At 49.1% G+C, this 21,084-nt stretch overlaps 2 protein-coding genes across 7 annotated transcripts in view; one reads left to right on the top strand and one right to left on the bottom strand.

Annotated features, from left to right (window-relative positions):
- The first annotated feature begins 303 nt into the window (after nucleotides 1-303).
- ZFTA (zinc finger translocation associated) lies at nucleotides 304-8,938 on the top strand. 2 transcript variants are annotated; one of them, XM_059069982.2, is made up of 5 exons: nucleotides 304-479; nucleotides 2,631-3,128; nucleotides 3,672-4,058; nucleotides 4,309-4,860; nucleotides 5,024-8,938. In XM_059069982.2, exons 1-5 carry the CDS (start codon nucleotides 341-343, stop codon nucleotides 5,500-5,502), a joined length of 2,055 nt encoding a protein of 684 aa, XP_058925965.1. In that variant the 5' UTR covers nucleotides 304-340; the 3' UTR covers nucleotides 5,503-8,938. The 2 variants fall into 2 exon arrangements, with proteins under 2 accessions (XP_058925965.1, XP_066893570.1); XM_067037469.1 differs by lacking the exon at nucleotides 3,672-4,058.
- A 9-nt stretch (nucleotides 8,939-8,947) lies between these two features.
- Nucleotides 8,948-21,084, bottom strand: part of RTN3 (reticulon 3) — a 63,401-nt gene continuing 51,264 nt past the window's right edge. For all 5 annotated transcript variants that reach the window (XM_059069956.2, XM_067037468.1, XM_059069953.2 and 2 more), the window contains 6 exons: nucleotides 17,243-17,450; nucleotides 15,130-15,268; nucleotides 14,628-14,697; nucleotides 14,101-14,147; nucleotides 12,736-12,794; nucleotides 8,948-11,127 (listed from right to left, as the gene is read on the bottom strand). In XM_059069956.2, coding sequence (XP_058925939.1) covers nucleotides 11,082-11,127; nucleotides 12,736-12,794; nucleotides 14,101-14,147; nucleotides 14,628-14,697; nucleotides 15,130-15,268; nucleotides 17,243-17,450 — 569 coding nt within the window. In that variant the 3' untranslated portion in view covers nucleotides 8,948-11,081. The remainder of the gene's footprint in view (nucleotides 11,128-12,735; nucleotides 12,795-14,100; nucleotides 14,148-14,627; nucleotides 14,698-15,129; nucleotides 15,269-17,242; nucleotides 17,451-21,084) is intronic.

Here is a 21,084-nt window from a genome sequence, read left to right as displayed (position 1 = left end):
TCCTAACGTCCGCGGCGGGCGAAGGCTGCGGAGCCTTGGTCGGGCTGGTCCCCTCCCGCCTCTCCCCCCAGCCCCCCGCGAGCTGGCAGGAGGAAATAGCGCGCGGCCCCTTTAAATTTACCCAGGAGCCCTTAAAGGAGCCCCAGGGGCCCCAGACAGGAATCCCCACCCCGGTCCAGCCCGCGCCGCCGAGCTAGCAGTCAGCCGTCCGTGCGGCCGGCCGCCCAGTGCATGCGCCCCGCGCTCCGGGGCCCCGCGCACCGAGCGCCGCGCGCGGGCCGCCGCCGGCCCCGCGGCCCCGCGCCCTGCCGCCCCGGGGCCCCGCTCCGCAGCGCAGCGCATGGAGCCTGGCGGGGACCACCGGAGCCGGAGCGGCGGCGGCAGGGGCGGCCCCGGGCCAGCAGCGGCCTCGGCACGGGGCCGACGGCTGCCGCCCGCTGGATCGAGCGGCGGCACGGAGCCCGAGGAGGACGACGGCGGTAAGAGTTGGCTTGGGCCGGCGGCTCGGGCGGGGGCCCCAGCATGGGGGAGGGGAGGGCTGCGGCTCCGGGCTCCGGGCCCCTCTCCTCCGCCGAACAAAGGGGGGGACGCGGGCAGGGCGGCCGGGGGCGCCACCTGGCGGGCGCGGATGGCGACTGCAGGGCCAGCGAGAGAGCCCCCCGCCCAGCTCCCGGGGTTGGCCCGCGGGGCTCGGGCGGATCCCCTCCCCCTTAAAGGGCCCCGCGGCCCCCGCCTTGGAGACCAAGCTCGAGGGGCCCCAGAGGGCCTGGTCAGGCGCTGCGGGTCTCGCGCTCTAGGCTCTTGGACTTGCGGCCCCCGCCCCTTTCTCTTTCAGACTCCCAGGTGGTCTCCCTTATCCGGCTGTCTCGTAAAAGTCTGCCCAGACCTCGGGTTCCTTTCCGGGCTTCCCACCAGAGGAACTGAGCTGGGGACTCCGCTGCTTTAAGTTGGGCTGTCCTCTCCTCTGTGGCCTTGCCTAGAGAAAGGAACCCTTTTTCTTTTTCCCTACGTTCTCCCTGGGAAAGAGCACGTCTTGCGCCTCTTGGGGACCTACCAGTACCTTCCCCACGGCGGGCAGTTCTTAAAGGGATGGGCTCGCCCACAAAGGCATACACCCCCTCCTGTCCACGCGTTACCCCCTCCCTTCTTTTCAGAAATTTTGCCACAATTTGTCAGCTATAGGGGGACCAGCCAGTCCTCTTCGTTTGCTCTCAAAGGAGACTGTTTTTCTTCATCCCTCTGCTTCAGGGTCAATGCCTTAAGACCCATGAAGCTTCTGTCCAGGCTGGGGAGACTCAGCCCTAATCTCCGAGCTCCCCTCCCAGAAATTCCCCATCCCCTTTTGTTTTTAAAGAATCCCAGCTCCTCCCCTTTTTTCGGCTCTTAAAGCGCCAGTCCACCTTAGACTAACATCCAGCGCTGGAAGGATGCTCAGAGACCAGCTAGCTATCCAGTGCCTTTGCAGACAAAGACGCTTAGGCCCAGAGAGCGGACATAACCTGTCAGAGGTCACAGAGCAAGTTACCAGTGAAGCCAGGAGTCGAACCCAGGTTTCTGACTCTGAAACTAGTGTTTTCTTTTTCTTTGGATCTGCTTACACCAAAACCAAACAAAAACAGTGATGACAGGAGCCCTCTCTGATCCTGCCTTTTGTTTCCCAGACCGGGAGATTCTCCACTGGGAGAATGACCACACCTGTCTATTCAGCCTATTTGTCCAGAAGACCCTTTTCTAAATAAAATAAGGTCCAAACTGTAGGGAAAGTGGGGGACTGCTCAGTGTCTCTATTTGGCAAAAGGGAACACCACTGGGTTGGTGGCCTCTCCACTGACCGTCCTCTGATTGCTGGGCAGTGGCCGGCTCCCGGCCAGAGCAAAAAATAAATCCTGAGAAAGACTTAATGGACTCCAGTGGGTGGTGGCCACTCCCTGCTGCAGAGTCTTCAGTAGCCACTCTGGTGGCCCTCCTGCTGTCATCCCCTTTCAGTCATCGGCTCTCCCAGACTCTAGGAAAGTCAGAGTCCTAAAAACTCCTTTCTCTGGAGGTGCTGACAGCTTTGTCATGGGGGTCCCTCCTGTGGGTCTCTAAATTTGGGGAACTGACAATGCTTAGTGCCCCTTAAAATGGGATTCTCCGGAGGGTGTATTTGAGGCATTATTGGAAAAAGGGAGAAGATCATCTTTGGGTGGGGCCCTCCTGGCTGGGGCCTTGGGCAGTGGGTCCTGTGTGCAGCCCTGGATGCAGACAGATGCCCCCTTTGTTCTTCTCACCCTGCTGCAGCTGTAACCGCCACGGCATGCTGCTCTCCTGGCTGTACCCCTACAGCTCTCATCCAAAAAGGGTGCCTTGCAGAGCCTGCTGCCTCCTTGGCCTTCACCTTATTTTTTAAAAAGTCAGAGCTGTGCCCTGCATTCTTTTGTTCTTGATTCTCTCTTAAAGGGGTCTTGCTCTTTGTAAAGGACCAATGTTTTGACGCCCTGCTCTACCACCTCCCTTTTATTGCTGTTGCCGTCCCTTTCCTGCCCCTGAATGACCTCTCTCCCACCTCCCTTCTCTTGCAAAATCGAAGTCCTAGGTTCTTTCCCTGGAAATCAGAGATTGAAAAACTGTCTCCCTTTCCCCCTCTTCAGGGCAAGATCTTCAGCTGGAAGGGGGTGCCTTGGGGACCTGGGGGAGTGCCCCCCTCCCCTCCTCCAGGGCCAGGGGACCAGCATCCTCAGGCAGGAAATACTCAGACCACTGTGAGGCCCGGGCCTCGAGGCCTGGAAAGAGCCGCATCCCTGGCCGTGACCACCGGCGCTACTACCACGACCACTGGCGGCTGGAGTACCTGATGGACTTCAACCCTGCCCGTCACGGCATGGTGTGCATGGTGTGCGGCAGCTCCCTGGCCACCCTCAAGCTCAGCACCATCAAGCGACACATCCGCCAAAAGCACCCCTACTCCCTGCATTGGAGTCCCCGGGAGAAGGAAGTCATCAGCAACAGCTGGGATGCCCACTTGGGGCTGGGGGCCTGTGGAGAGGCTGAGGGCCTAGGGGCCCAGGGGGCTGAGGAGGAGGAGGAGGACGAGGAGGAAGAGGAGGAGGAAGGGGCTGGCCTCCAGGCTTGCCCTCCCAAGGGCCCAGGTAATGTAGGACATGGGGAAGCAAGGGCCTGGGTGGTGGACGGGGCCAGGTGGGGACAGCCTGGGCTTCTTAGCCAACTAGCTGGTTTTCTGGAGCAAGTTATTGCTCCTTTTTGGGGTGAGGTCTGTTTATTGGACAATAGTGGGGGAGAGATAGTGGGATTAGGGGGTGTCCAGCGTCCCTGACAGCTTTGACATTCTGTGGTTTTAGAGGGATCCAGGGAGTGGAGGCTGGGGAGAGAGGCAGCGGGGAAGGTCTGGGAGCAGAGGGCACTGGAAAGGTATGGCTGACAGTGAAGTCTAGGGAAGGGGCTAGAAGCTGGGTCTGGGGGAGGAGTCGGGTGGGCTGAGGGTTTGTGTTCAGGAGGATTAGGAGATGGAGGAGTTAAGACTTGAGGGGAGAGGAAGGGAAGGGTCAAGCTTAGGCGGAGGGCTCAGAGTCAGAGTGAGGGAGAGGCTTATGGATGGAGGACCTGGCTGTGGTGGCGGGGGCTCCCCCGGAGGGCCAGCATCTCAGTTCCTTCCCTTCCTCCAACCCTTTCAGGCAAAGCCCCAGCTGGTGGGGGCGGCCGGCGCCAGCGGCGAGGGGGCCCAGGGGCACCCCGGGCTCGGCGTCGGCGCCTGTCTGCCTCCCGGAGGGCTGGGGGCAGCAGGGGGCTGGGTGCCCGGCGCCTGGAGCGGAGGCTGAAGGAGTCCCTGCAGAACTGGTTCCGGGCAGAGTGTCTCATGGACTATGACCCGCGGGGGAACCGGCTGGTGTGCATGGCCTGTGGCCGGGCACTACCCAGCTTGCACCTGGATGACATCCGTGCCCACGTGCTGGAGGTGCACCCCAGCTCCCTGGGGCTCAGCGGCCCCCAGCGCAGCGCCCTGCTGCAAGCCTGGGGTGGCCAGCCCGAGGCACTGTCTGAGCTCACCCAGTCCCCACCAGGTGCGAGGCCCATCCCAGGGCCAGGACCCCTTCATATAAGGGCTACAAAGTGAGGTCTGTGGCCAGAACCGGGAGGGACTCATCCCCTCCTACATACACAGATGCACACACACACTCACTCTCTCTCTCTCTCCCTCTGGTTGGGCCCTCTAGCTTAGGGCTGGGGTGAGGAGCAAGGGACCCCCTCTGTGTGGGTAAGGGCAACCCAGCCAGCAGGCTGAGCCCCTCTCCCTCACCCCTTCCCCAACAGACGATGACCTCGTCCCCCAGGACCTGACCAGAAAGAGCCGGGACTCGGCCCCCGCTGCTGGAGCCCCCTCCTCTCAGGATCTCAGCCCCCCAGACGTAAAGGAAGAGGCTGGCTGGGTCCCTGAGAGGCCCGGGCCGGCAGAGGAGGAGGAGCTGGAGGAGGGCGAGAGGGTGGGGATCCCGGGCCGGTCTCCGCGGGGCCGCGACCACCGCCGCCACTACCAGGAGCGCTGGCGGCTGGAGTACCTCATGGAGTTGGACGGCGGCCGGCGCGGCCTGGTGTGCATGGTGTGCGGGGGCGCGCTGGCCTCGCTCAAGATGAGCACCATCAAGCGGCACATCCGCCAGCGCCACCCGGGCTCCACGCGCCTCAGCGGGCCAGTCAGGGCCCTCATCGCCCAGGAGTGGAGCGAGAAGGCCGCCCACCTGCTGGCCTTGGGGCTGCCCAGCCCTGAGTCCCCCAGGGACCCTGCCGCCCCCAGCACAGCCGCAGCCTCCGAGGAGGGGGGAGGGGAAGAGGAGGAGGAGCCAGAGGAGGAGGAGGAGTGGTGGGGTGAGCTGGCGGAGGGCCAGAGCAGGTGGAGAGGGAGAGGGGACCAGGGTAGAAGGGGGTGGGGAGAGTGGAAGGTCGAAGGGGAGAGGGGAGGGTGGGACAGGGCAAAGGTGGGGGGTAACGAAGCCCAGACGCTCCAATGCGGTCCTTTGTTCCGTCCTAGGAGACGTCCGGCTTTCCCCTGGAGAACCGTCGGAGCGGCCCGCCGAGGAAGAGGAGGACGATGAGGACGGCCCAGAGCCCGGGGGACTCGCTTTCCCACCACTGCCGCCGCCGCCGCCTCCCCCGCCGCCGCCTCCCCCGCCCCCGCCGCCGCCGCCCCGCAGCCGAGAGCAGCGGCGGAACTACCAGCCGCGCTGGCGGGGCGAGTACCTGATGGACTACGACGGCAGCCGGCGCGGCCTGGTGTGCATGGTGTGCGGGGGCGCGCTGGCCACGCTCAAGGTCAGCACCATCAAGCGGCACATTCTGCAGGTGCATCCCTTCTCCATGGACTTCACACCCGAGGAGCGCCAGACCATCCTGGAGGCCTACGAGGAGGCGGCACTACGCTGCTACGGCCACGAGGGATTTGGACCGCCCGCCCCGGCGCCGCGCGACGGCGGCGCGGACCTCAAGGCGGGCGCCGTGTGTCGGGCGTAGAGGACTCGCACTCGAGGGGCCGTGCCCGGCTGGCTGTCCGGCTGGGAGCCCCAGCTTCCCGCGGTCCTGGCCGCTGCCGCTGCCCCCCGCTGGCCGGGCCGGGCGGAGATTAGGAATTGGGTGGGGGTCTCCGGTTTGCGCTCGGTTCCAGAGAGTTCCCCAGGCTAGTCGGGGCGCCGCAGGAATCGCGCTCTCTTCTCGGACCCGGAGCCCAGGCCCTCGCCGGTCAGGGCCCCACGTTCCTGAGAAGCCACAGCGTTTGCACGGAGAGCTTCCGGGCCCCGGCCGCACCCGCGAGGCGATCCTATGACAGGCCGGGACGGGGGCACCGACAGTCAGTATTAGGGCCCCAAGTAGGTGGGGGAGGCAGAAAGGACGCACCGACCCCTTTTCACGGCCGGGGGTCCAGCTCTCAAGAGTTGCACGTCGGCAGGCACGACTCCCGGGTCGAGGCGGCTGCTGCCCAGTCGTTACAGGCTTTCTCGACCGCTCCGGGGCCTGGACTGCAGACGAGGGCCTTCCTCGGGAGGAGAGGTAACGGGGCTGGGGAGCCAGCCCGCCAGCCGGCGGTGGAGGCGCGTAGTACCGCGGGTGGTCGGGCGGGGCGGTGGCCCGGGGCGGGGGCGGAGCTGGACCGGGCCCCGCCTGCTGTGCCTGTCTCCGGGGCGGGCTCTCCGGGGACCGCCCCACCCGCCTCCCCGGCCCCTACCGCGGCCGCCTGCACCGAGATCTTGTAAAGGGATTAGCACTTTTTTCCTTTGCTCCTCTCCTCCGAAGGCCTCCGTTTACCCTGAGGCTCAGTCAGGCGCTCCTGCTTCAGCGCCCGTCAGTCCGACCCCGGGGCACTGGAGGTCCCGGCAGTTGGCGTTCTGTTCCTGTCCCCTTTTGTACGCGGTGGATGCGCCACCCGTTCTCAGCCCCCAGGGCCTGGGGCCGGGCCTCGGCCTTCGTTTCTCTTCCCCGCGGCAGCGCCAGGTCCTGAGGGGCCGGGAGTGGGCCCCACGATCTCCCAGGCAGGTCCGAGAGGGATGTGTAGATTCATTCTCCTGTGGAGAACAGGTGGCCCCAAGATCAGGCCCTTTTTGCTCTTTGTATTTTATTTTGAAACTGTATTTAATGCTTTTATATGAGAGGGGGAGGGGCGGGAAGAGAGCTGTCCGTCACCCTTATGTGCAAATGTCTTATTTATTATGCGTGTATCAGAGATAAGCTGTGAGGTGGTGGAGGAAGGACCTAAAGGGAGGAGGTGCGAGGAGGCGCGGATGGGAGGACCCCAAACATCATAGACTAATAATGTGTGCCTCACCGGGGCCCCTCCTTGGAGTCTCTGGCACCCACTGTCTGCTCTTCACAGAGGCCAGTTCCTTTGGTCTTAAAGCCTGAGAGTGGGGAGGTCAGCGGGTTGGGACTTGAAGGTTGGGTCTGGCGGGGAAGGGGCCCTGGCACCTGGGGCCGGGAGCTGCCTCTGTGGGTGGGAAAAATGACAGCAAAGAAGCCCTTCCTCTCATCCCAGTGCCCCAGGCCAGAGCCCAAGGTTCAAGTGCCTCAGGCTCAGTCCCCTTGACTCTTCCTGATTGGGAATTGAATTTTATACCACGGATTTTATAGCATTTTTATATAATTCAAGATTGTCTGAGTTGGAAGGACCTTGGAGATTAGTATCTGCCCCCCATCCCTTTCACAGATAGGTAAAATGAAGCCCGGAAACTGAAATTATCACACACCAGGTAGGAATAGTACTAGGACCAGAATAAAAATCTCAACTCCCAATTCGTGTTCTTTGCACTACACTACACGGCCTCCCAGTCTCTGGTAAGTTAAAATTTCTTTTATCGTTAGGCCTGCCAAAGGATGACCTGTGCTGGGTGCTGTAGGCCCTCAGCGCAGTTGTGGCCTCCTGGGGACGGCCAAGAACAGCGCACTTCCTTGTAACGAATGAGTATCTACAGGGCAGCCTTGCCACCGCTGGCTTCAGCTGGAGGGCAGCAGCAGCAGCCTTCTCCATCAGAACTCGCGAAGTAGGGCCGACTGCCGCCTGGCCCAAGGCCTGTCTATTGGGCAAGGCTCTGGTGTTGTGTTGTTGATGCCACCAGGGGTTCAGGAAATACTGCATGGGCTGTCAGTTGACTGAAAAGTGAATTCCTAGAGTGTCTGAACCTCCAGGTTTTCTGAGACAGTATTAAAAGCTTCAGAACAGGGATTATGGATGGCACCAGGTTGGACGCTGCCATTCTTTTATTTTCCTTCATGCATGTTTTCAGATCCAGAAGGAGTGTTTTGCTACTTTTGCTACTCTGCCTATTCAAAAACAGTAGGCAACCTGGGGCAATTATTATAGTCATCCAAGCCCTCTGCCGAAGTTCAGGTAAGCCAGGGCAGAGAGCGGGGTGGGAATGGTTTTTCCCCTTGATAGGGAGAGGACTTAGGGGGGCAGGAGTGGATGTCCTTTTTAAGCAGCAGCCCCAAGCACTCCACTAGTTCTCAGAAGTGGCCACCAGAACAGCATCATCCCATTAGGAACTTAGTAGAAAGGCAAATTCTTGGGCCCCACCTTGTAGATCAGAAACTGGGGTGGAGCCCAGCAGTCCGTTTTGAAAAGCCCTCTAGTGATCATGAGGCATGCTGAAGTTCTGAGCACCACTGATCTAGAAAGTGCCACTGTAGTGATTACTACTTTGCAGCTATAGCCTCATGAGTTAGGAGATTAGGTGGTCCCCATCTCTAGGTGCCTCCTCCTTGCCTTGGGAGTCTGATATGAACAGGTGAAGTTCCTTCACGAATTTTTTTGTTAATGGTATGCTTGCTATTATGGCCAATATGTAAATGTTACTCTGAATACATATTTATATATCATGTTAGTGATATTATTTGAACATTTGTATGCGTATTTGTGAAGTTGTTTGCATCAGTTATTTTTTAAAAATTTCAGCCTAAGTTTTTCTAAGAGGTATGTTATGTTGAATAAATTTTAAAAATCCAGCTTAAGGGTCATGGCAGCCTTAGTTTTGGGAAAGAGCTAATCCGAGACAAGTTCTTTCAGCAAAAACCTGATGGAAAAGTTTCCATTTGCCATAGTGATTGACTCTCATTTTAAGTACATTGTGACTGAGTTATAGGCTGCTTCATGTTGCAGGTGGGGGAACCTTCCTAGGTTCGTGTAAACTGGGACAGCAGACCCCTCTGGCCCCCTTCCACTCATCATCTTTCTCCTAAGGTCATCTCTTAGAGGGTCTCTTATTTTCTTTCAGAAACCAAATGCACAGTTTTGCTCTACTATGGGAATTCTACAACCTTGGAAATCATTACCAGTATCAACTATTAGTTGCTTTTTAAAACCTCAAAAGTGGAGCGGGGATGGGGGCCAGTGGAAGCCTTGTTTGGTTCTTACTTTACCCAAAATGTGTATAAAGAATAAAGTTAGCAGAATGACACCACAGTCACTGTGTTCTTTTTTTTATTATTATTTTTATTAATACCACATCAATTTGCAGTTTTACAGGAACCAAGATTCAAGCTCCTTAGGCGCTACTGTACTTTTATGTTGCACGCACATACACGCACACACAATTTCATTAGTAATTTTTCACCTATAGATTTTTCTTAAAAAAACAAAATTCTTGTGTGGCACAAAGATCTGTCCAAATTAATCTAAACACAGCACTAACAAAACAAAGAGCTGGGTGTGGAGGCTTCCAGTGCAGAAAAAGGTCCTTTGGAGGGGAAGCCCAAAAAGGTGATCAGTACACTTACTTCCTGGGAGGGCAAAGGATGGGGATGGAGAATGCACTCCCTACTATGACATGAAATCAGTTTAACATTTCAAAAGGAAAGGGGGCTAAGAAAATAAGAGAGTGGAGTAAGGCAAGGGTACCTCTTACCCATCTAAATTCCTAAGTAATTTCCTCAACAAAGTAGAAGGAAAACTTCCTTCCACCACCTTCTACGGAGCTGCACTACTTTGGGACTGTCAAAGAGTGTAGCCTTTAAAGTCACCAGTGCATATTCCCTCTGGATTATCACGACTATGAGTTACAACCTGAAGGAACTCACAGATGATTTTCTTTCAAATTTACTGAATTTTCATGTTGGAAAGGGAGGAAGACACTTATAAGTCTCAAATGGGAATCAAAGATTCCTAAACGCCCTCCATCTGATGTCAGCGTGAACTGTTTTGTTGTCTTTTAATTGTGCACGGAGCCTGTCAACACACTCTGGCCCTGCCTGATCACCCTTACCTAAAGCTTCTTGGAAAACACTCTCAAAAGGTACCCTGTACCATGGTAGAGGTGCCAAGACATTTTATGTGCCTGAAAATGAAAGGAACCCTCACACAACACACACCCAATAAGCTGGCCTCCAAGTTAAAACTCCATATGAATCACAAAATGCACTTCCTTACACTAATCTGTGATCTCTTAACCACAGACACAATCGCCTCTCAAGCCAGCTCAGCTTTGGTCCTTAGGGGAAAACGATGAGCACAGGTTAAAGATGTACCATGTGCAGGAGGAAAGATAAAAGAGAAAAAAGGCCTTTGTGTTTCTGTAGTTCACCTCTTGAGAATGTCTCCCCACCATGGACTGAGACAGGATTACAATAACTCAAAAACTGAGGAGCCCACATGCAGATTAATTCTTTTCTCTAACAAGTTTACAGCAGTGTACAGCAGTTACAGACATTTATTTTATAATAAGAAAAGTACAACCATATTTATTAAACTTGAGGGTAGGAAAGAGGGAGGAAAGCCCATTCAGGAATAAGCTCTCAAACTAAAGCTCAGAACTGGTGTCCGAAAGAAATGACACAGACCCCATCGTCCCACATGGCGGCGCCTTTCCTCTCCAACGGGTGAGTGGGAGTCGCAGCGGCACCCCTGTGCGCGCCTTCTCGTCCTACTTTCCATCTTCATTCTTGGTTATTGGATGGCATTCCGAGAATCAGGAATTACCACTAGCAACTATAAGTTATTCATAGAGTTGAAAGTTACACCGTTAAATGAAGAAGAATATTAGGGGCGGCTGCTCACATTGTGGGGCAGGAGGATGGGATCACAGGGCTGCAAAAAACACAATAAAACAAAACAACAACAAAAAAGAGGGAAAGAATCCCATTCTTGTCCCCAGATAGTTTCTTCATAAGTTAATCATTATTTCTTAACTTAAAAATAAGGGCAAACTATGATGGACAGCTATGTAAGACTGACCAGTCCTTGAAATTTGAATAGAAGAACCCAAGAGATGTGTTTTATTTTCCATTTTCTCCTTTACCTCCAATCTTTCCCCTCCTTTCTAGCTACAGGTAAAGCTCCACCATCATTAAGGTACTGACTTATCCTATTAATTTGATTCTTTCTTAATTCTTTTGGGTTCTAAGATATCAGTTCTTTTTTAAGTCCAACAATTCTTGTGCTTGATACTGAGGGTAAAGGGAAAGGAGGGGAGAAAACACCAAATTAAAAAAAAAAGCTTCGAATGCAGGCTCAAGCTGACACTGAGCACGGTTCCTTCATAGTACAAGTAACAACATTATAACTATTAAATGGTGTTTTAGTAACTGTTGCATTTCTGGTTTCCATGTACTTATTCTGCCTTTTTTTTTGCAATTCCAGGGAGTTTTGCTTGAATCCTATTGAGGAAAAGGGAAAAAAAAGGGTGAAAATATAGACATTAGTTCTAGGTTTTTATTTTAACACGATGCTAGAAGACACTCCTGGATTGACTGGAGCCACGTGAAAAACACTCCCATTTCCGCAGGGCTTCCTCTGGATGAAAAGGGGCAGGGGCCGAGTCTGGCCTGGGATGAGCTGAGGCATATGCCAAGATCCAACCCCCTCCCCGCCGCTGTGCCTGCTGCCTGTCCTCTTTCACTGCCGGAACCTCCTGGCTCCTTCACTGGGGGTTCCAGAGAAGAATGCGATGTATCTCGGCATAATGCCTGCTGACTGTGCTCTTCATGATGGCAGTGCAAGAGCCCATTTCTCTTGGAATGCCAGGTTACCCATTAGTGTCACAGAAGGAACCAGGAGTCAAGGGTCAAGGTCACATATAAAAAAATGACAGGAGCTGGCAATAGTTCCCCGCCCCTCACAGGACACTAAAGCTGTCCTTTATTTTGTGCACTGAGGTTACCCATCACTAAGGGTACCAAGGGATATTCACATCCCTCAGCTAATGTCAAAGCTACTCCCCACAAACGATACATCCCACAGAGTGGGCCCAATCAGCTCACACTGCTAATCAAGACTTTAGGTTTAAAGCTAGTTACGATCATCTTTTACAATAAGGAGTAAACAGCAACCATATACAAATTTGTCCTAACTGCCCTTGTCTGGCTTGAGCTCCAATGTCTACCTAAGAAAGCAAAAGAGTAGGTAAAGATCCTGGCATCAAGCCAGAGCTGTCTGGATATAGTCAAGATTTCCTCTTATCAAAGCTGGAAAAAGCACTAAAATTTGGGGTGTGATAGGTGGGAGTGGGCACAAGGAGGATTTAAATGCTTGTGATGCTTTGTCTCTTAAAGAATATCTGAAGAAAATATGGAAAAATATTAACATTTTGATTCAAAGTGCTGGGTTCCATAGTGTTTGTTACAAATAATTGAAAATAAAAAAGAGAAACAGTTCCGTGATATAGGGAGTCATAAAAATGTCTACCAACATTTTATTACTTGATTTAAATATTAAATTGGTTAAAATGGAAGGATTTGGTAGTCTTAGAAAAAAGAGGTAGCTTTGAACTTTAATACACTGATTTACTAAAATTTTTATTTCTGAAAAGGGAGGGAAGAGTTTGGCTTAAAATTGATACTTGTGAAAATTGGGGACTTCCCTCTTGGTCCAGTGGCTAAGACTCCATGCTTCCACTGCAGCGGCTATGGGTTCGATCCCAGTCAGGGAACTAAGATCCCACACGCTGCGTGGCACGGACAAAAAAAAAAATTGCTATTTGTGAAAATAAATGAAGGTGAGTAGACAACCATGAACATTTAAAAACCGGTTCAAAAAGGCAGAGTGGTCCTAACTCCATTGATCCTTTTTAGTCTAAGATACAAGGCATGCTTTACAAAGAAGCAGATGAAATAATTTTCAGTAAAATCAAACTATTAACCAAGGTTTTCTTTTTCCCCAGGGTAAAAATTACTTTCTCTGGCATTAGCATTTTACACAGGAAACTAAAAATAATTGGGGAAAAAAAACACATGTCATGATGAAATGTGGAACCTAAGCATACTCACTTTTCAACAATTGACTTGGTCTGATCGCGGGCGATGCCAACATAGTGATCAATCTGGATCTTTAACAAAGAAAAGCGACTCAAGTTGTGGCAACACACAGATTAACAATTTTCCTGAAGGTAATTTTTTTGGTCTAGTTTAACCATTTTAAAAAAACACTATGGAATATTCTGGAAGATGAAAATAGTGCTCAGTTTTAAAAAGTATTTCCTAGGTATTTCCTTCAGAGACACTGGAGTATATAGCATTTTCTGAATACTAGAAACTGTGTGTCTATATTCTGTAATCAGAAATGTGTTTTGACTCCTGGGTGAGGCTAATTCATTTAATATCAAAAAGCCACGAATAGTGCTTCCCTGGTGGCACAGTGGTTAAGAATCTGCCTGCCAATGCAGGGGACACGGGTTCAAGCCCTGGTCTGGGAAGATCCCACATGCCGAAGAGCAGCTAAACCCGTGCGCCACAGTTACTGAGTCTGCCCTCTAGAGCCTGCGAGCCACAACTACTGAGCCCATGTGCCCCAACTACTGAAGCTTGCGTACCTAGAGCCCGTGATCCACAACAAGAGAAGCCACCACAGTGAGAAGCCCGCGCACCGCAACGAGAGTAGCCCCTGCTCGCCGCAACTAGAGAAAGCCCAGGCGCAGCAACAAAGACCCAACGCAGCCAAAAATAAATAAAGTAAATAAATTTTTTTTAAAAAGCCATGAATAAAAGCCTGCTGATGCATGACTTAATCTATCAAGAATAACCTCATAGCATCTAGTATACTCTGTATACACCACTCTACAATGCAAACATCTGTTCATACTGATGGAGTCCCACCATAGCCTTAACAGTTTAAGTTTCTTTTTAGACACCAGCTTTTATTTAAGCATTTTCTCAGCTTATTTTTTTGGAACAGATCCATGTGACAAAAACTCAAAAGGTGGGGACTTCCCTGGTGGTGCAGTGGATAAGACTGCGCTCCCAATGCAGGGGGCCTGAGTTCAATCCCTGCGCCCGGGAACTAGATCCCACATGCATGCAGCAACTAAGAGTTTGCATGTCACAACTAAGGAGCCGGAGGCTGCCTGCTGCAACTAAGACCCAGCACAACCAAATAAAAACAACAACAACAACAAAAAACTCAAAAGGCACACAGCAAGGTATAAGTTCCCTTCCTACCCTTATCTCTCCTAGACATTCAGCTTCTCTCCTTCAAGGAAAGCACTATTACCAGTTTCTTATAGGCACCCGACTTATAAAATTAGACTGTAAAAATGGTTAGACAACGATTGCTCTGCACTTTCAATGCCTAAAAAATGAACTAAAATTAGTCGTACATCGACTGGCATATCTGATTAGAAACAGACAAATGCTTACCTTGTACTTCTCGTAGACAACTGGAACACTGAAAATGAGCAGTTCAGCTGTAAAACACAATCATGAGACGTGGCAAGTGTAAATGTGAGATGGTCACAAAGTCTCAAGACATAAGTAACAGGAGCATTTTTCCTCATAAAACATAGGGAAACACAGATCTTCTTCAATATGAGAAATCTAGGCCAGAGCTCTCAATTAAGGACAGTTAGATACAGGTACACAGGCTTCCTTCTTTGTACCACAAATAGTTTCCAAATTATGAAAATGATTTCTACAAATAAGATTCCCATATTTAAACCAAATCTAGACAAATCTCCTTTATTTCTAGCTGTCTCGATATTTCTTTATAGCTAGGACCATTTAATAACCCTGTGGCCATAAACACAGATTCCTCTGAGGTCAAGGTCTCTATGGATGTTAAAGGCCGGGCCATTGTGGAAGGACTGGAGCCATGCTGAGAACTTTCTTGGCTCTTACTCTTACCAATTACTTCATAGAGCCTGGAGACATTTTCCTTGCCATCTTACCAAGAATCAGAAGGGTGATCCCATTGAAAACGGCACCAACATAGGTCATCAGCCACATGAAGACAGCCAGCTGTGAAGGCCAACGTCAGAGGGTTAAGCAGGAATAACCGTAATGCAAAATTCAGGTTAACTGATGCCATTCTTCTCTAGCTAATTGAGTCTGCATAAATTTAGTGATGTATGTATGCCATAATGAACGTTACCTCATTTGTACTATACATTTGAGGGTGCATAAGAGAATTCTATAGTTCTCCCAGGCCCCCAAACAGACTGTAACTGCATTTCTGTCCATTATCAATACAATAGCCTTGTTCTCATGTTAGTTCTCCAGGCACAGAGGTACCTCCTTTACTAACTCCTATCCCCATTTTTACAGGTTGATTGAGAAAAGCAAACATTTGCTTTTGTCTGATAAAATCCTATTAACTGCTTTTCCTCTGAATTATAACCTAGTCCCTGGTTTTCCTCAGCCTCACCACCAAAAGCTGTAGAGGCAACTAACCTTCAAGGAGTCAACTAGATCCTCCACCAGAAAGAGACGAATAATGAGTTTCAGGGCCCTGTTGATGTGCACCATGGCAGCGTTCACGTAATTATGGAAAGCTTCTGAGGACAGAGTGATGTCTACATCCAGGTACGCTCTTCCAGAAGAAGAAACAACAGTCACACGTTTGACATGGCAGGAGAAGATCTCTTTCTGTTAGCACAGAAGTTCTTTACAGTGTGAAATTCCCGAAAGGGTGTGTTTTAGCAATCTGCAAAGGCATTTTTTGCTGCCACGGGGTGGCGTGGGGGCACCACTGTCGTTTAGTGGGCAGAGACAAAGCTGCCAGATGTCTGCAGTGTGGAAGTGTCATGCACAGAAAAGAACTGCCCTACGTCCTGCATAACTTTTACTGCCTCATAGAATATTCATGAAGGTGAACCTGTTTATAATGATCAAGAGCCCAGAACATATAAAAGCAAAGTATTTTTTCCCACAGTTTTAACATATCCTGAATTGTCTAAAACTGTGTTTTGTTTATGCTAAAACCTTACTAAGATTTTTTCCATCATTTTAGAAAATCACGCCTGTAAGGGAGATTATACATGTATGTGCAAGTCTTTATTATGGGTTTTTTTTTTTTTTTGGTGTAGTTATGTCCAAGCAATTAAATATTGACTGGAATACATATTTTATTGTCAATGGCTTTCTATTTATCACTCTTTATAATAATGATCAATTTTTAAAATGTTGTTATATATGCTATATATCATACAATGGTATATTATATAACATTATTATATGGTATATTATCTATGAATTTCATTTCAAAATGATAAAGGAGGCATTATAAAATATTTGTTAAAGAAACAAAAAGACCTGGGTTCTGCCCCCAGACGCATTACAGAACTGATATACAACCACCTGCTCATAATCTGTTCATTCGCTCAGTACGTGCTGAGCGCCTACTGAGTACCAGACCCTCTGCTAGCTGTAGGGATATCAGGAAAGATAAAACTGCTTTTGCCTTAAAAAGCCTATAGTCTTGTGGGAAAAACAGCTGCTTTTGCCTTAAAGAGCCTATAGTCTTGTGGGAAAAACAGAAGAGCAACAGACATGTTTTTTTTCCCTATTTATTCAGAAAATATTTACCAAATACAAAAGTTACAAAAATTAGATGCTGTAATTAATACAACTTAGCAAAACACATTTTATAAATCCACAACAGTGTCACACAAAAGGGAAAAAAACCCTGCTAACACATTGGAACTTGTGGCAAAACAGTAAAATTTATCCACTCAACCAACCAACAACTACTGATTTGTTAAAACTAATTTGCAAATAACTTTTTAAATGTCATATATAGTTTAAATTATTGCTTCTATTTTCACCAGGAGAAAATACAAGGACCAGAGCTGCAGCCAGACACCTACTCTGTCATAGCTCTGAGAGATCATAGAAGTGTTTCTTTTTCCATGAGAGGAGGTTTTAAAAAACTGTCATTTTGAAAGTAAATTAAAAACTAACAAACAAAAAAACCCTGTCATTTGCTGATGTTAAAGTTTTTATGGCCTAAGACTTTCAAGAGGAAAAGTGTGAGGAAAACGTGTTAAAGTCATAGCACAGTAGGAAAGGTTAGCAACTGGATTCTAGAAATGCATGACCTACTGACTTAATCAAGACCTGCCCCTGCCTGGTATTAAGGAAACTAAAGGAGAGAAAGGAAGGAAACCAGTAATAAAACCAAGAGTAAACACACTGAGTTTGGGTATCGCCAAGAATGCAGCCTCAACACCAAGATTTCAAGGTTGTTTTAAGAGTTAACGATGTGGCGGCTTAAACATGTACTTGGGACTCCATTTGAGTGCTGTCCTAGACGCTGTGCTTTCCCTACTGACCCCGCTCAGGAATTTAGACAGTCCTTTTTGGTGAGCCTCTAGTTTGTTAGAAAGTTCCTGGCTCCCAACTTGCTCCCTTCATAAGGCGGTCTCAAGTTGACGTTTCATGCCACTGATCGGCTGCATTAGGCCCTATAATTCTTGATTTTTAATCAGGTCTGATTTAGATCTGACCAGCCTCAGTGAATCCCTTCCCTAAATTGTAGAGTGTTACTTGTGATACTTCAACTCACTTGAATGGATGGCCTTCTTCTGACTTCTGTACAGCTTGGATGACAGACTTGTAGACCCTGAAGCTGATGGTGACAGACAGAAGGGCCAGGATGAGGTAAGAAACCACACTGATGACACTGAAAGCTGCCAGGGAGAGCAGCATGATCAGTGTGGTGCCAAAGACAAACCCAGTCTTCTTCACATCTCGCCAGAAAATTAAGTCGTGCACTGCCAAAAGAAAACGCAACATAAGTTATGCGAACACCCATGAGCCACGAGGCCAGGACTGTTCTCCCTGGCTGTGTCCTGCACACTGGAGAAGCATTACACGAGCATGCAATTACAGGTGCACCCCCTCCTTAAGACAATGATAAATGAAAATCAAATTACATCAGGGATGATTCACACTGCCAAAGGTGTTACCTCTGGTTTCTGGATAGTTTACAGAAACTTAGAAACTGATTTTTTTTTTTTTTTTTTTTTTTTGCAGTACACGGGTCTCTCACTGCTGCGGCCCCTCCTGCCGCGGAGCACAGGCTCCGGACGCGCATGCTCAGCGGCCATGGCTCACGGGCCCAGCTGCTCTGTGGCACACGGGATCTTCCCGGACCGGGGCACGAACCCATGTCCCCTGCGTCGGCAGGCGGACTCTCAACCACTGCGCCACCAGGGAAGCCCTAGAAACTGATTTTTTAGTCATGGCTACTGAAGTACGATGGGGTAAAATATCATTTTTACTTTAAATGTTTCAGTGGAGCAACTGTGGGAAAATCTTGCTAACTGTTGACTAAATTAAGCAAACCATGCTTATAAAAACATACCAAGTTCTGTTAGTGTTGGTTACAATGAAACACCAGTCTCTATGTTGATCTGAAGAGAACTCAAGGAAGGATTTTGGGTAGGGGACTGTATAATTACAAAAGGATGATGCTTTTGAAAATGAATGGGGACACTATTAATAACTGTTAGGAAATAGGTATAAAGCAAGACTGTCTCAGGCAAGTGGGTCTTACGGTTGGGAAATCCAAACTGGAAAAATCTAAGTTCTTCTCCTTAAAGACACCTCAAAAACTCCGAGTGTGAGGGATAGCAATTACCTCCAATCTAGCAATGACACAACATTTGAATTTCAAATGTGAAGTCTAACTTCAACACTAATAGCCCTATGCAAGTTTCTTCTGTGCTACTCTTTCCTTTTGAAGAAGAGTAAGGACTTTGGAATTGGAGAGACAGGAGTTTGAGTTATGGTAATTTTTAGACATGTTACCTTAATTAACCCTTCTAAACCTTTGTTTTCTCATTTATAAAATGAAGAAAGTGTCATCCATTTCTTAAGAGTTGTTTTAAGGAACATATAAAGCTAATGTATGCAGAATGCTTATTAGCGCTGTACACAACACATGGTAAACACTCAAATTTTAACTATAATCCATATATGTATGTCACAGTCCATATGACTACAAGAACAGTTTCAAAACAGAATGCTTAGTAATGGAACAAACAGATACCATGGGCCTCTTGATGTAATGCACTGAGAACGGCATATCACTTCAATGGTATTCTTGCCAAACCATATAACCTGAATCGAATGAGAAAGCACCAGATAAAACCAGTTTGAGAAAAGTCTACAGAACAATTGACCAGCATTCTTCAAAAATATCAACGGTATGAAAGACAGGAAGAAGCTGAAGAACTTTTTCAGATTAAAGGAGAGAAAAGAGACTTGACAACACATAAAGGCAAACTGTGATCATAGACTGGATAAGGGGGTAAAAACAGCTGTGAAGAACATCGCTGGGACATGTGAAAAAAATTGAATGTACACTATATAACTGATAAAAGTACTGTATCAATGTTGAATTTCCTAAATTCGATAAATATACTGTGGCTACGCAGAACAATTCCAAACAATTTCTGTTTGAAGGAAACATACTCCAAAATATTTAGGGGTAAAGGGGAAGGATGTTTGCAAGCAGTTCTTAAATGGTTCAGGAAAAAAACATGTTCTATAGAGAGAGGGAGAGAGTGATAAAGCAAACGTGGTCAAATGTTAACAATTGGTGAACTAGAGCAAAGGTTATATGGGAGTTTTTTGTACTATGCTTACAATTCTTTAAGTTTGAAATATTTGAAAGAAGGACAGAAAGAGAAAAGCTTAGAGGATAAGGCTGGGCCTAGAGAGAAAAAGACCTTAATGTATTAGAGAAGGAAAAAGGCATAAAAACATTAGCCTAAATGCAAATCTACCTTTGTGCAAATTAGAAAAAGCCACCCTTCCTCGTGAACTTTACTGCCATCTGCTGGAAAACTGTGACAAAACAGTCAAACCTACAATGATAACACATGTGACTGGTGCCCCCTATAGGTGTGCAGTATACAAACTGCGTAACAGTATGGAAGGCCCTGGCCTCGGCCTTAAAAACAACGGTAGAATTGTGGTCTGGGCTAGAAGCAGGAACATACTGATTAGAAGGGGGATAACAGAGGGAAAGCTAGGAAAAGATGGTTCAATACAACAAACCTCTGGGATGCTCTTTGTCCACGACTTCCCACAATTTGCTCCTTTATCCCGTTCAGGTCCCGGTGCATGGGATACCACCTCAGAGACTGCCCACCCTATCTCACAGCCTCTCCTTCTCCTCATTCTCTATCACTCATCTATCTCCTCATTCTGCCTTATTTTTCGTCAGAGCACTTGTCACTTTATTTATTCATAGCAGGCTCTTCAGAGCTGTTGTTGAATACTTAAACATGAGCTAAACTAATGACCAAGAGATGGCATAATCACAACTTCCATTTGTTTTCTGATAATCCCTCTCAATCTAGTCAAGTTTCTGCACCTAACTCCTATCAAGTACAGTGGACCAAGGATTCTGAGTACACAATATCAAACAAAGGAAACAGACGTATTCTGCAAACATTTTCCTCTCTGATCCTTGAGGGAGAGTCAGGAGGATGAAACACATGTAGGAAAAGCAAGAAAGGAGACAGATGCCAAAAGTTTAAAATATGAAGCCACTAGACTTAGGTTTAGTGTTTATTTCATAACCAGGAAACCAGCAAGAGGCTGCAATGGTTCAATTCCACGAAATGTTCTTTTTCTCTTCTACTTTTATTCATCTGCTCTTACTACATCAGTGTAAGACTTTTCTTTTTTTTTTTGCGGTACGCGGGGCCTCTCACTGTCGTGGCCTCTCCCGTTGCGGAGCACAGGCTCCGGACGCACAGGCTCAGCGGCCATGACTCACGGGCCCAGCCTCTCCGCGGCATGTGGGATCTTCCCGGACCGGGGCACGAACCCGTGTTCCCTGCATCGGCAGGCGGATTCTCAACCACTGCGCCACCAGGAAAGCCCCGAAATTCCTTATTTTTAATGTGTTTTCTTTCCTTCCTTTCCCATCCTTCTCTCTTTCAGTAAGCTTTAATTTAGTGCCTACCACGTGCCAGGCTAGTGCTAGGAACTGGGAATACAACACAACAGTAAACAAAGCAAACAAGGTCCTTACTCACATTCCAGTGGGGAAGAGAAGCAATGAATAACAAACAAGATACATGTCACTTGTAACCAAGGCCGGTAAGAATATAAACCCATTGTGCTATGATGAGACTAATGTGTGTGCACACGTGCGCTACTGTAGGTAGAGTGGTCAGGAGAAGCTTCTCTGAGGAGTTGACACTGAAGGTGAGACATGAAGGATAAGAAGCAGGCCGTGCGAAAAAGCCAGGGGAAGGGTATTCTAGGCTAGAAGGTTCATGTGCACAGGCATCTTGAGGATGGTGGTGGTGGGCTTTGGCATTCCTTAGGGGAGGGCAGAAGGCCAGTGTAGATGGTATGTAGTGAGTGAAGGGGAGAGCAGTGTGA

This window comes from Kogia breviceps, chromosome 7, assembly GCF_026419965.1.
Source record: "Kogia breviceps isolate mKogBre1 chromosome 7, mKogBre1 haplotype 1, whole genome shotgun sequence".
Taxonomy (NCBI): Eukaryota; Metazoa; Chordata; class Mammalia; order Artiodactyla; family Physeteridae; genus Kogia; species Kogia breviceps.
The sequence above is the reverse complement of the archived record's forward strand: the minus strand, read 5'-3'. Positions and strand labels throughout refer to the sequence as shown.

Coding starts and splice junctions, on each gene's coding strand:
- ZFTA (XM_059069982.2), top strand. CDS start 341: ATGGAGCCTGGCGGGGACCACCGGAGCCGGAGCGGCGGCGGCAGGGGC. Junction 480..2,630: donor GCCCGAGGAGGACGACGGCG/GTAAGAGTTGGC, acceptor CCCCCTCTTCAG/GGCAAGATCTTCAGCTGGAA. Junction 4,059..4,308: donor GCTCACCCAGTCCCCACCAG/GTGCGAGGCCCA, acceptor CTTCCCCAACAG/ACGATGACCTCGTCCCCCAG.